General features: G+C 47.0%; 1 protein-coding gene across 2 annotated transcripts in view; it reads right to left on the reverse strand.

Annotated features, from left to right (window-relative positions):
- LOC104496651 (vang-like protein 1) overlaps positions 1–13,292 on the reverse strand; it is a 31,665-nt gene that overhangs the window by 313 nt on the left and 18,060 nt on the right. The window contains exons 4-6 of one of the 2 annotated variants that reach the window (XM_010139806.1): positions 6,992–7,122; positions 3,482–3,623; positions 1,194–1,449 (exon numbers count right to left, since the gene is read on the reverse strand). In XM_010139806.1, coding sequence (XP_010138108.1) covers positions 1,194–1,449; positions 3,482–3,623; positions 6,992–7,122 — 529 coding nt within the window. Of the gene's footprint in view, positions 1–1,193; positions 1,450–3,481; positions 3,624–6,988; positions 7,123–13,292 lie in introns of both variants that reach the window. The other variant, XM_010139805.1, reaches the window with a different exon arrangement.

Raw genomic sequence — 13,292 nt, forward strand, 5'->3', positions numbered from 1 at the left:
GGGTGGAGGTAACGCTCCAGGAATCCCTGCCAAGAGAGGGACACACGTTAGCCCCAGTCCCACGACTGACTCTGCATCAATGCCCTCTTCCAATCCCTAGATATAGCTCCATGGGCACAGGCTTGCCGTGCTACAAATTGTTTCAGCTTCTCCACTTCGGGAGACATCCTCTCCCCAGTCCCTCCCAGCTTTTCAGATCCCAGGGTCAGACACAACCACCAAGGAGATCCTCTTTCTGTCCATCCCAGCAAGCTTGCAAAGTTATAGCCCTGACTTTTGTTATCAGCACTGCCACCCAGCAGCAGTTCAGTAGAGCAGAGGTCATTTATCCCCTGCCAGCTCCACAAGCCATCTGAAAACAGGCAGATGAAATAGCTGGCTCCCTTCTTCAGGACAAGCTAAGGCAGAAAGCAGAGGTTTCTTGTTTGCAGCCTGAGTATGCAAAACTGAAAGCTAACAGGGAACGCCATGTGACGCTGCTTGCGTTTTAAAGTCTCCTCTGCAATCTCAGTGGCAGCAGAACTTCCCCATGCACACGTGGGTGAGGTCCCAGGTGGATCCCAGTGAGAAGGTGCTAAGCTCCATCTCTTGACAGCATTTCAGTTCTTAGCACAGTAAGTCCTGGTTAAATGCCCAGGAGTAAATGCTCACATTTCCAACCCTTATCTAGGATTGTGGGGTGTTGTCAGAGGGGAAGGAGGATCGTGTGACCTGTTTCCCCTCATCATTCAGTTCTCCCCTGCCTCTGCAAGGGCGTGAAGCAGTAACTGACATTTGACCAAGGAGCCCTGTCAGACAGGGATTTAGGTGATAATTGGAAGCAGTCCAGAATGCAGCACTGTAGAGGGGTCAGAAAAAAAAAAATGTCCTATGCAGGGTGCCACCTGCATCATGCTGCTACCATGAGACAGCAGGGAGAAATCCCTGTGACTCAAGGCCACTGTCTCCAACACTCCTTTGTCACTCCCTTTGCTGAACTGGGTATGAGAACAATTATCTCATAGGCACTTTCAGATAAACAGAGACAGAAGATGTTGTAGAGGAAACATTATTTCCCTTCAAGACCTGGTGCAACCTACAATGCACTGATCATATAACAGACAGCAACTATGGAAACCTTCACTCACCTTCCTTAATTTCCTGCTCTATGGGCACATGCAGATGTGCCAACCCTTTCTCCCTCCTTCCTGCACCAACGTTAGTGAAAGCATTACCTTTGGTGTCATGTTATTGGTGATGCAGAAGGACAAGTGTTGCAAGATGCTCTCCATGCTGTGGTACTGTTGCTGGCGGGTGGTGCGGAGGTACTTCTGCAGAGCTCTTGCCATGGAGGGGAAGATAGCCTGGGCTGCTTCTCGGGGGTCCATCATCTCTCCCGGAGCTTTCTGCTGTTCCTCTGCCTGAAGGCGTTTGATGTGAGTGAAAGCCTCCTCCACTGCAACCACAAGCCTGCAGAAGGAAAATCAGGACAGCAAAAGTCATAACAAGAAAGGTAGGATGGGTCTGTGGTTGAGGCAGAGCCCGAGAGTCAGGATTTAAAAGCTCCTATTCCCATCCCTGTCACTGAGTCACTGCCTGCCATCAGACAATTTACACAAGAGCTTCTCTGCTGACAGTCCGAGGGGTAGACAGCTGCTTGCCTTTCCTTGCCCAAGCCATCTAGCAACTGAGGGTCATAAACCAGGATTGAGACTTTAAAAGCCTGAGCATTGTACTTGTTTATGCTGTGTTGGCAGAACCATCAGCTACAGGACCAGAGACACAGCTGCCCTTGTGTTTAATGCATGTCTTTGAAAACAAGGGTTCCAGCAGTGTGAAGCATAGAGCTAGCAAGCAGTCAGGAAGAGGCTGGCTCTAAACTAGCATGACCCAGGACACAGACGGCTCCAAGACAATCTGCACTCACAAGCAGACTGCAGTCTGCTCCGATTTACACCAACTGGGTAGAGAACTTGTGCTGCCAAATGATTGCTCTGCCCTTCTCCACTGAACAATGAATGGGCTCTTGTCCTGTCTCCTAATACCGCAGCTGGAGACATCCTCTGCAAACCACTCCTATGTTTGCAAACAGGTGAACCAACACCAAGACCACGCTGTAAAAAGGCAAATAGATGCCACAGGACACCTGCAAATTAGCTCATTACTCAGTAATAAGTGAGGGGCTACACTGCAGCTAGTTATGAAAAGCAATGATAATGGCAGAGCCACTTAACAAAACTTTTTTGCCCATGCAGGCAGGACTTGTTTCACACTAGATTTCCACTCAAGTCACAAACTACTGTCCACGCTGCCCTCAATACTGAAAGCAGCTTAAAGCCACGGGTAGCTGTATCACAACAAGCAGAGATACAGACAGCATACCACATTCAGACTATACACAAGGAACAGCACAAGAAGCTCCCACCCCTACCCATTTTGTTCAGTCTGACTTGGGGGTAGGCCGCGGGTGGAAATCAGGTTCTAATCTCCTTATGTATATTTGTTGCAGCTCTGCCTTTCCTCCTTTGAGGAGAACATCTGGCCTGATCTTCTAGTGACTGATGGTTTTCCTCTTGACTAAGCAGCTGTTCTAACCAAACTTAGCAAGCAAGGGAGATGTGCCCAAGTTAGGATGCTACGCTGCACAGAAAGATTAAATCCCCACTGCTCTAAGGCTGGAAGAGAGCCCAAAAGACAGTGGCTACAGAGCACAGGTCAGACCGAAGCAGGCTAGTGAGGGGACAATGTGCCAGCATTATCCCAGTGAAACAAACTGCCAAAAGGAAACAAAACAAGCCAGCTTCTTCCACTTATGGCACATTCTAAACACTGCTCAGTTTAGGGGTGCCTGTCCATAGGGCAGCTTGCCTCACGCTGTGTTAGGTATGTTAACTACAAGCCATAATTCGGGTCCAGAGCAAACAGAGGCACCATCTTAGGTCACCACAACAAAGCATCAACTCTGCACTCTAAGTGTGACTGGCAGAAAACATACCTGTGTTTCAAAATAAAATGTAACCACTTCTGATCATGTTTTTCCTCCCCAGGTCATTGAAAAGGGCAATCAAACTGCCCCTTGTATGCAAACACTAACGTTCTCCTTACTCATGAACAAGTAACATCAAGTGCTCCGCTGACCATGTCCCTGGATTACTTGAGCTGAGACAACAAGCCTGGGCATGGGGGAAAATAACGGGATTTCCTGCAGCAAGTGACTAAAGATTTGTCAAGCACTAGACTGTTGCCTAATCCGTGTCATCGCATTAGCTTATCTGCATAATATACATGAGCTCTGCTTTATTCATGTTCTTCAGATAATTCCAGCTGCAATCTGTCACCATCCCTTATGCATCTGGGTTTCATACACTTCTTCACTGTGACAGAATTACAGCCAAACCCCAGCCCTTAATCACGGGTCCCCTCCTCTCGTCAGGCTCGGCAAGCCCCATTCAACTAAGCCTTGCAGCACGAAGGGGCGGCACGTGGGAGAGGACAGCTTTACCTTGCACGGCGTTTTTTCACTCGGCGCTCGTGGTCAGCCTCTTCATAGTAGAGCTCATTATGACTGGAGTCCCTGCGACGGGCTGCGGCTGCAATCATGGCACGGGACTGCCCTGATGCGTTGTTACCAGGGCCTTCAGGAGGTGAGAGTGAGCAAAAAGGAGACATTACTGCCACAGGACTAGGGCTGGGACAGACCAGCATCTGTCACAAGCACTCTGTGGCTCCAGCCTTCCCAGCCAAAGATATAACCCCTTCCCTGGTCCTCAGAAGCTCTGGTAGAAACCCTGCTAGGCAGCATGGGCTTAGGCAGGGGGCTTAGGCACATGGACAAGGTAAGTTAGTTGGGATGAAGGATCTCACACAACATACAAAGGCAGAGGTGAGGTGCACGTGCCAAGGATGCAACTTACCACCCATTATATATGTTTTCAGTTTGAAGGCAAGGGCAGCTGGAACACACCACATTTCAGCAACAAGACAATGTGAGAGCATAAGTAGTGAGGAGTTGGGAAAGAGGAGAAAGACAAACAAAACGATTATGAGACATGGAGATGAATGAACAAAAGCCAAACTCCAGACAGTTACAAGCAAGGAGGAAAAACAGGATGCAGAGACAGCACGGTCACCTTAAGACAAAGCATAGGGTTTTCCAGAAGGACAGATGCTTGTCAGAGCAGCAGTCCTGCAATAGGGTAGGGATGGGGTCTCATATATGTAGAAGCTTCTCATGGCACTCTGAGCAGCATCTGCCACTACAATTTCTGTTGCTGTTAACAGATCCCACACAGCTACAGCAACAGGGAAGCTGCAGTCTGCTCTGTAACACCCAGTCAAGTGACAGAGCTGTCTACTACAAGATCTTAATAACCCTATTATCTTAAGATACTATAGTAAGTTCTGCAGCTCCCCCATGAAGCTCACAGCTCTGGCTGTTTGAGCAGAGAGAGGGGAAGAAAAAAAAAGTTGCCCCAGACAAGCCTACCAACCCTTCCATCTATATAGGGGATAGAGGTGGGTCTACCCAGAGGGAAAAAGAAGTAGTTTAGGACTGCCTCCAAACCACCAAGAGCTGCTTTTCTGACTAACCGCTCTGAAAGCCCACACTCTCAACCGGCAGTGGTTAAGGCCAATCAATTGCACAGACATGCTTAAAATTGTTCTGCTCATACAAGGGCAGATTTAAAATTTTTTCCTAAAAAGCAAAAACCAGATTCCAAGACAGAAGCCTGAAGCTCAGCAGTGGGAAGGACAAGCATTCACACAGACAGCTTCTTAAGAATCTAAACACTTCAGATTTTGTTTGACAGCCCTGAAATGGAGGATATGACTCAAGGGAGTCACTAACTCCCAAATTTGGGTTAGAACTGTAATTTGTCTTGTTGACTATGCCTGGCAATAAAAATTCTGGTCTTGAAGGTGAGCCTTCCCACTCTGTGTAAGAGAGATTACAGCACGATGGTTTTCCTTCCTGGCTGCTCCAGTATCAAATACAAAAGCTGCCAACAAATTAGGTTGCCTTAATAGCATTATTGTCTTTTCACATGGAGGGTGTAAGAGACTGTCAGGATGCCAAGGTAAGCTGCAGCCAGAACTACACTCTCCTTCGTAAAATGGATGGGAATCTTCTTAAGGACATGATTTAAGCCTGAGATTTCCATGTCTCCAAAGGCAGCAGCATTGTCCAAGGAACAGCCCAGAAAAGGAGTGCTGCCCCAAAAGGGAAGGCAGGGGCCTGAAAATTCACCCTGGCAGGCTCATGAGCTTGACACTTGGAAAGGCCTGCCAGCCACATGTGGGGCTTGCTTCTGGTTCTGTCTCTTCCAGCAACATACTGTGAGCTAGCAGCTCCTACGTGACGAATGCTACTAGACCAGCAGTTTTTCCTCTGAGTTTGGGAGTCCCAGTGTTGCAGCAGGAAGGACAATGCTGCAGAGACCCTGCCACCTCCTGAAGAGATGCTGCAGAACAGAAGACAAGCCATCCAATAACCACAGTGGCACATCCTGCAGTCAGTCTGGCGGGCCGTTGGGTATGAATGGTGTGCAGACACCAGGGGATCAGGAAGCCTCGCTTTCCCCACACCAGGCCTCTCTGAGAACGACCAGCTAGAAAAGTGCACAGCAACTCTGTTTGCTTCTCCTCTCTAACTCAGCTCACTCTCTCCCACCTCAGAGTTTCTTCACTCCAGGCAGCAGGAGACACACGATAGACAAAGCCTGCTCCTTTCCCTCGCCTCTGCTTCATCCTTCCTCTGCCAGGATGGGGACATCTCACTGTAAGGATCTAAACCTCCAGTTAAGATTATGGACTTAGAAGTGCTGCATGGTTTGGGGGAACATTTAGAATAAGGTCTTCGAAACTTCTGAAGTCACAAAAAATGAAAATAATAATAAATATAAATAACAAAAATCCAAACAAAAAACCCACCTCACACCCATAAGTTACTGAAACTTTGTGGAAGGCAAAACAATCACATCTAATGTTTTTCCATGTAACAGATATTCTTCATATTTTAGTCTCCACACCCTGCACACAGAGCCACCTTGCCCAGCTCCCTTCAGTTCCTTCTTCCTCTCAGCTCTCAAAGCCTTTCGATACTAATGACATCACAACTAGGATGTGTCTTACCACATCTTGCCACAGGACTTCAGCCATCCTTCACTATAAAAGCTTCCCTACGCAACTTCAGCTTGTCCAAAGGCAAGTGTGTTTTTATGAAGGCTGTGGTGGCTGGGCACATCCTTCTTATCAAGCCCAGCTTTCACTGATAGAGTTTAAGAGTGTCAAATGATTAAGTCCAGTTTTCACTGCTTTGAGCATCTCCTGCAATCTGCCCATCCATTCTCCCACAGACCTCTTTAAACCCCAAAGCCTGAAACAGGTTTGTGGAACGGCAAAGCTCAAGAGGATAGTTATCTGCTTCTGAATTTCCACGAACTGCTTAGCTTCAGGATGACTTGGGAGCATGGCCACACATCAGCCAGGCATAGCTAATTTAGTGCCAAGGCTGCAGGCTGACAAGCATTACTTTCACTGGCAACTGCTGCTTACATAGTTGCTTCTTCCCACATTGGTATCAGGCTCCTTCACTTTCCTGAAGGCTGTCTGTGGAAGGCATAACGAACAACTGGGGAACTCATTCATTTAGGTTAGAAGTTGTGTTTATTGTACTATCACAACCAAGGAGATGACCCAAGGGTGACAAAAAGCAAAGGCTGCCTAAAACAAGCAGTAGTGCCAAAAAGCTCTTGTCAAGCCAGGTAGTAATTAAGCCTGACCCAAAACTTGGCCATTTCACCTGGCAAATACAAAAGTCTTACTGCAAGCTAAACACATCTGTAAAGTCATCTGGAACCCACAACCTCAGCACTGTCAGGAAGATTTCCAGCAAGAGACAAGAATTTGGCAAAGCAAAAGCTGAGAATGTGTGCATAACAAAGCATAAAGCCAACCCAGCCCTTCCCCATCCCACCCAGTCTCAGAGACTACATTTCACCTCACCTACCATCAACATTGTAGACTTTCAGGCCAGCCATGTGCTTGGCTGCACGGGATTTGGAGGCTGTTAACACGGCTGGGTTGTAGACTGTGAAATCTTTGTAGTAATTTTCCAGAACCACAAGTGCAGCTCGCTGGATGCTAGGAAAACAAACAAACAAAACACAGCTCCTGTCAAAACCCCTAAAAATTCAACGATTTGTTACCTTAAAATAAAAAAGTAAAAAATAGATACATTACTTGGAACAGAGTTGTCATGCCCACAGAATTGTGCAAGATGCAGAATATTAATTACTTTCTCTAGGACCTGAAACTTCATTTGAGACAAGTGTCTCTGCCCTCCCTTTGACAGGAGGATGACAGGAAATCCCTAAACAAGGGCAGCACATCACTGAAGCACTAGGCTGCCTGTGTTACGGGAAAATACAGAATAAGAGCTCGGCCCACCTGGGCAGTACGATAGCTGTGACAGAGACCTTGACCAGGCTGAGGACGAGAGCTCCACGTTGGTTTTGCTGTAGGTGGCTAGCATAAATGGAGGGACCAGCTCAGGATGGATGCTTTTCTCTGAGTCATTTCCAACCGCACCTTGCGGCTCCTCAGATCTCCTCCATTAGAGCACTGACAAGAGCCCAATCTCTTCAGCTTTCACAGCAAGATAAGATCGAAGCCTGAGGAGTATGGCTGCCAGAGAAGGGATTACCTTGGCATTGCTCCTTAAATCCCAGGGGAGGGACAGAGTAAGGAGCAGTAACACTCCCTCTGGCCCTCTGAAGGGATGCCTCTACATAAAATGATGGCACATGGAAGCAAAACAGCACACACGCCAGCAGCAGGAAAGGCTCAACCCACAGATATCTTCCTTTGCAATCATTTTGACAACAGAGATGTGTCTGTAGGCACTGCTACCGACAAATAGGACAGTATTTCAAAACAAACTAGAGCTATGATTTTTTTTAAAAAGCTAACACACATGTGGGATATAGGACACAGCTCTCTCCACCATGCTCTGGCTCCATGCCCCAGCGTGGCATCTGGCTGGCAGTAGTATTCTCAGCAAATCACCAAGAACACCGATTCATCCAGCTGGAGTTGAACCCACGCTTAATTTCATTTTGAACCCACAAAAGTTATAAGGGAACTGCCAACGCATCTTTTGACAGTTAATTGTAAAGTTCACAGCTACCAACAAAGCCTCTCCTAAGGAAAGCAACCAAGTATTCTCACACATTACAACACAGGAAGAAAGCACTACAAGGATGGTAACATGGGAAAATAAGACATCAACAAATTAAGACCTAAATTCAATTCTCAGCACTACCACTGATTCAACAGACACTCCCAGAGGAGCAATTTAAATTTTCCTGTGCCTTGTGCTAATATTAAACTTCTGCATCACACCCCAGTAATCTGAACACACACACACACACACACACACACACACACACACACACACCCACCTCCCTCTGCCATCCTTATTCACCAGTTTTCCCCTCTCCCACTGATCAGCAAGTTAAGCTTAGATGCCAGACCATTCATAAGATTCTGAGCAAGACGAACAAACCCAAACTTGTTCACAATGTAACTTCAATCAATCAGTATTATGGTACAGTGCCATATATTTCATTAGCTGTATACCTCTAAGATGATGAATTTAGCTTTTGAAGCAAATTTCATCTTTAGGGCTGTTTGGTGGGGTCATTTGGATCCAGCTACAGCATTTTAAAGAAGCTTTACCTTTCAGGTGCCAGTCCTTCATATTTCCTCATATTGTATTTGTTAAAAACAACTCCATTTAAGCACTCAGCCACTGATACATAATAAAAAGCCACTATTTAATGAAGAAAATTTTCCTTTAATGAAGTAGTACAGACTGACCCACTGCTGCACAGACACGGGCACTGACACAGAACAAGTGAAAACCAATTTATTTATCCTTGCCAAACTTCTGATTTACATTGTTAATTTGCTGCAGCTTAAAACCAAAATTTCACAAAAGATGTCATGTAGCAGCAGCACGTATTCTCCCTTCTGACTGCATTCAAACGTGACCAACTTTTTTCCACGTCCACTTCCCAGGAAGGTAAAACTACACAGTGTCATCTTAAAATGCAACATTTGGAAAAAGAGAAGCAACTAAAAATGAGAAGATAAAAATTAACTGAGTTATACTCTGCTAATACACTGCACTCATTTTCAAACAGCATTGGGACTTCCATCCCAGCAGAGGGAAACGTCTGGGAGGTGCTCTATTAGGACAAAGCATAATGCATTACAGGAGAGAATACTGTACTTTAATACATACACATCCTCCCTAGACCTCACAGAGAACATTCTCATTAGGATGTCAGCTTTCCCCATCCACTACCCCTTCCATCCCCTCACTAACTAAACTAACCTGCCAATTCATTGACATATGCACCCCAAATCCAAACACAATAAAGCTTTTACATTGCAATAAGCAACCATCGGTGTCATGAAAATTAAAGTCCAGCTACTTTTTGCTGATGCAAATGCAGTACAGGCTCAGTCCCACATATGAGATACCCCAATCACCCAGAGAGGGTCTGCTGTCTAGGGAAAGAATTTTAACTAAACATACAAGATTTCTACCAGCCCGCTTCCGTTTCCCACGTACTTCATCCTGAGCATGGCAGGTTAGGAAGATAGCTGTACTGCAACTCTTCAAATTCTCTTAATAAAAAAAATTAAAAATTAAAGCAAAGATGCTGCAGACAAGAAAGTTAGAAGGGTCACAATAATTAGTAAGAGCAAGAGAAGGCTGAATCAGAGCCTTCTGGGATGTGTTGCTCAACTTCTTCACCCACATCAAGGGGAAGCCTCACCCTGCACAGAGCAGGGCAGCCAACCCTGTCCCACACAGGAGCTGCAAAGCTACAAACCCCCTCCCCACAGGCACAGCCAGGGCACAACAGGGCAGAAGAGACCCAACACGCGCAAGTGGGCAAGGAGGAGAGTAACGGAGAGCAGCCCTGCGGAACAAGTAGGCGCAAAGCAAAACGTTAAGGAAGCCTGCTACCTCCCAACAGAAATCCAGGATTTTGGGGACTTTCCACTGCAGGGCAGACCCTCTGCTGCCCCATGAGCAAGGTGGCGTGGCTGTAGCAAGCCTCCTCTCCACCCATACGCCAGCTCCGATGGGAATGGAAACTGGCAGGCCTCCCGGAGGCCCCGTTCGGCGGCACAGAAATCCAGGATTTTGGGGACTTTCCACTGCAGGGCAGACCCTCTGCTGCCCCATGAGCAAGGTGGCGTGGCTGTAGCAAGCCTCCTCTCCACCCATACGCCAGCTCCGATGGGAATGGAAACTGGCAGCCCTCCCGGAGCCCGCGTTCGGAGGCTGTTTCCTTGCAGCAGTATCTTGGGAGGAGTTCAGCACCATGTCGGTCACTGCATTCATTCACCCCGCACTTGAGCAAACTGAGGCTTTCCTCGCGTTTACAATTGTGAAAGAATGGGGAGAGGCAGGAAGAAAATGAACAGAAAGTTTCAATACTTAATTGCCTGTTTGGAGGAGGTCAGAGCAAGGATCCTTCTCGCGTCTTATGAAGCAGATCTGGCAGCCCAAGATACTTCAGGCATTGTAACAAACTACCAGAATAAAAGAAAGCGTATCAGGACACAAACTCTATTTTCATACAGACTCAAAACCTATGATGTGAACAAAGACCTCCTGCACCGGCCAGTGCCCTACTGGAAACCCAGTTTTCCTTGCCGGCAATACCAGTGAGGCTTTGTGTTGTGTTGCTTTGCATTTTGTGTAGTTGGAGGCTGCTCTTTTTTTTAAATCAGTATTAATACTACTGCTACCCTGAAGAAGGCCGTGTCACAGCACACTGCCAAGAGGGAAAGCAAACAAGTGGGGCTGGCAGAAGCGCGGGGTACCTCAGTGGCATTTGGCAGCAAAGAGATGCAGAGCCCTTTACAAACAGTAATGAATTAACTTTTACCTGGCATCCCAGGACGTGGAAGAGGGGACTACGTGACACAAGGGCAGCAACTATCACTGACTTTTTTCTCTCAACAGGCAAGTCAGGGACAGTTTTGCCTGAATACTTGCTGCTGTGCGGGATTTTGATATTTGAGGTCTTGCCATGCTGCATAGCTCAGAGGCCACTTTGGCTTTGTGTATGCCTTCTGCGACACAGCTACACCAGTACTGAAACTGGCACTTCTTGAGTATTTCCAGGAAAACAGGCCAGTGCTCTACTGAGGCAAAGCACGAGGAAAGACGCCTGTTTATATAATCAAAATACCAGCTTTGGGCCCTGCTGGTTTCCAGAAAAAGGTTTAGAGTTTTCTGAAGTGGTAGAAAGTGGTTAGTGAAAAAGAAATAGGAAGAATTTAGAAAAATTTAAGCCACAGCCCTATGCCCGAAGTTGCCATTGGACACGTTAGGGTCAAACCCAGCAGGCTGCAGCAGCCATCGTTCACGTGGTTTTAGCAGCTTCATACTTCACAGCTAAGCTAGAAATGTAGACTGTCACGGTACCATAACAAGGATCAGCTATACACTGCTGATCATCGAAGGCAGAGCAGCACCTCATGCTTTTGCAACAGATGGAGACAGAAGTACACATCTGGAAAGAGCTGAGCTGTTTGCTACCAGAGCATCCACGCAAATCCTGCAGCAGAGTTCAAGGTGAGCCACACACCTAAAATTCACCAGGATAGTCAGAAAGGCCTGATCACTGCTGTGCTAATTGAGAGCTGAGGAAACCTGAGGTTATTTAATCAGACTCCTCCAAACAATATTTTTTCCTATATTCTCCAAAACAGACACAACATCAAAACAAGCCAAGGTCTCCAAGCACACAAAACACATGCCACAGCCAGTTAGGAAGCTTTGGCACCTCAAAGAGAAGCTGAGCAAGGATTGCACAAAACAGCCTTCCACGCAGAGCTGCCTTTTGCCTTACCGGCTGTCTCCAGCCTACAACTGCATCAAGCTAACCTACTGCAAAAGATGCTGACACCGAGCTGCTCATCTACAGCCCTTCTTACTCTCTACCAGTGCTGTCAGCCCACATCCAACAGGCTCAGAGAACTTCCGTGCCTTCCCAGAAGCACCCTGCAATGACATCTCCCTCTCGGAAAACCTCTTTCCTTCCTCTTTTGCTAGGTGCAGAGCTGGAGCTCAAGTTCCTGGTCCTTCACCATGCTTAACTGATCTTCCAAAGCTAAGGCACCAGGACTGAAGCCTTGGAAATAAGACTGGAAACAGACAATTGAAATTAAAATGCTTCCACACCATTGCCTTCTGTAACCATTTTCAGCAGGCATATTTCCACCATCATCCTCAACACAGACTTGCTACCCTGCTCTGCCTACCACAGCTAGGACTGAGGCCAGTGCAGGATGCCTGCACAGATGCTCCCTGGGCAGCACTGGCACACTTGGGGCCACCTCCTGTTAGCTGACAGAAGACAGGGGGTTCAGTACTCATAGTCCTTCCCAAGCAGGACCTTGAAGCATGGTTCTTGAGAGGACCAAGGTTGTGCAGAAGTGCTTCACAGCGCCAGCAGTAGCATCGATGCCTTGACTGTATACAGTTTGTCCTCTCCAGTAAACAGAGCCAGAGTCATATCTCAGCAGAGATGCCAAGCCAAGGAGCTTCTTCAGCAGCTCTAGCCAAACAAGCAGAGCAGAAAAAACACCTTTTTATCGTCATAACTACAATAGCATTGCAGTTTGGTAGAGTCAAGACAACAAGACCACAGCCCCTAAGGAACAGGAAAACCACATTTTCTTGTCAAACAACCACAACTGAAGTCTCTGCTCAGCTAAGGCAGGCAAGCATAATCCTTGCCCCTCCTGGAACAGGAGCCAGGCGACTGGGACGCAGCAAGTTTGCTTTAGATACCTGACTTCTAGCATTTGGTCAGGCAGGGAAGAGACTTTGCAAGGTCAAGCTTTTGTCAGGGAAGGGAAGGAAACCTCAGTGTAGTAACAGGTTGTCACTGTGATGACAGCACAGATGTTGCCCCCAAGGTAGCGAATATCTATCTATTAATGCTGCAATTGATATGGAGCCCAAACACACACACACACACACACAGGGTTTGTCCCACAGCTTTGAAGCAACCAGTTCCCATCTGTTGTTTCCCCTTCCAGTCTTTTTAAAAAAAAAAAAATAGACAGGAATTTAAGTGTGTTCCCATTCATCCACAACACTGGACATGTGAACAACTGTCATGTGAATGTTGTAAACTTAAGGAGAGCACCAGTGCAGTTTCTAGCTGCTGATCTCCCCTTTTCTGCCCTGCATGGTCCAAGACACAGTGCTCTCC

This window comes from Buceros rhinoceros, unplaced genomic scaffold, assembly GCF_000710305.1.
Source record: "Buceros rhinoceros silvestris isolate BGI_N320 unplaced genomic scaffold, ASM71030v1 scaffold17667, whole genome shotgun sequence".
Lineage (NCBI taxonomy): Eukaryota > Metazoa > Chordata > Aves > Bucerotiformes > Bucerotidae > Buceros > Buceros rhinoceros.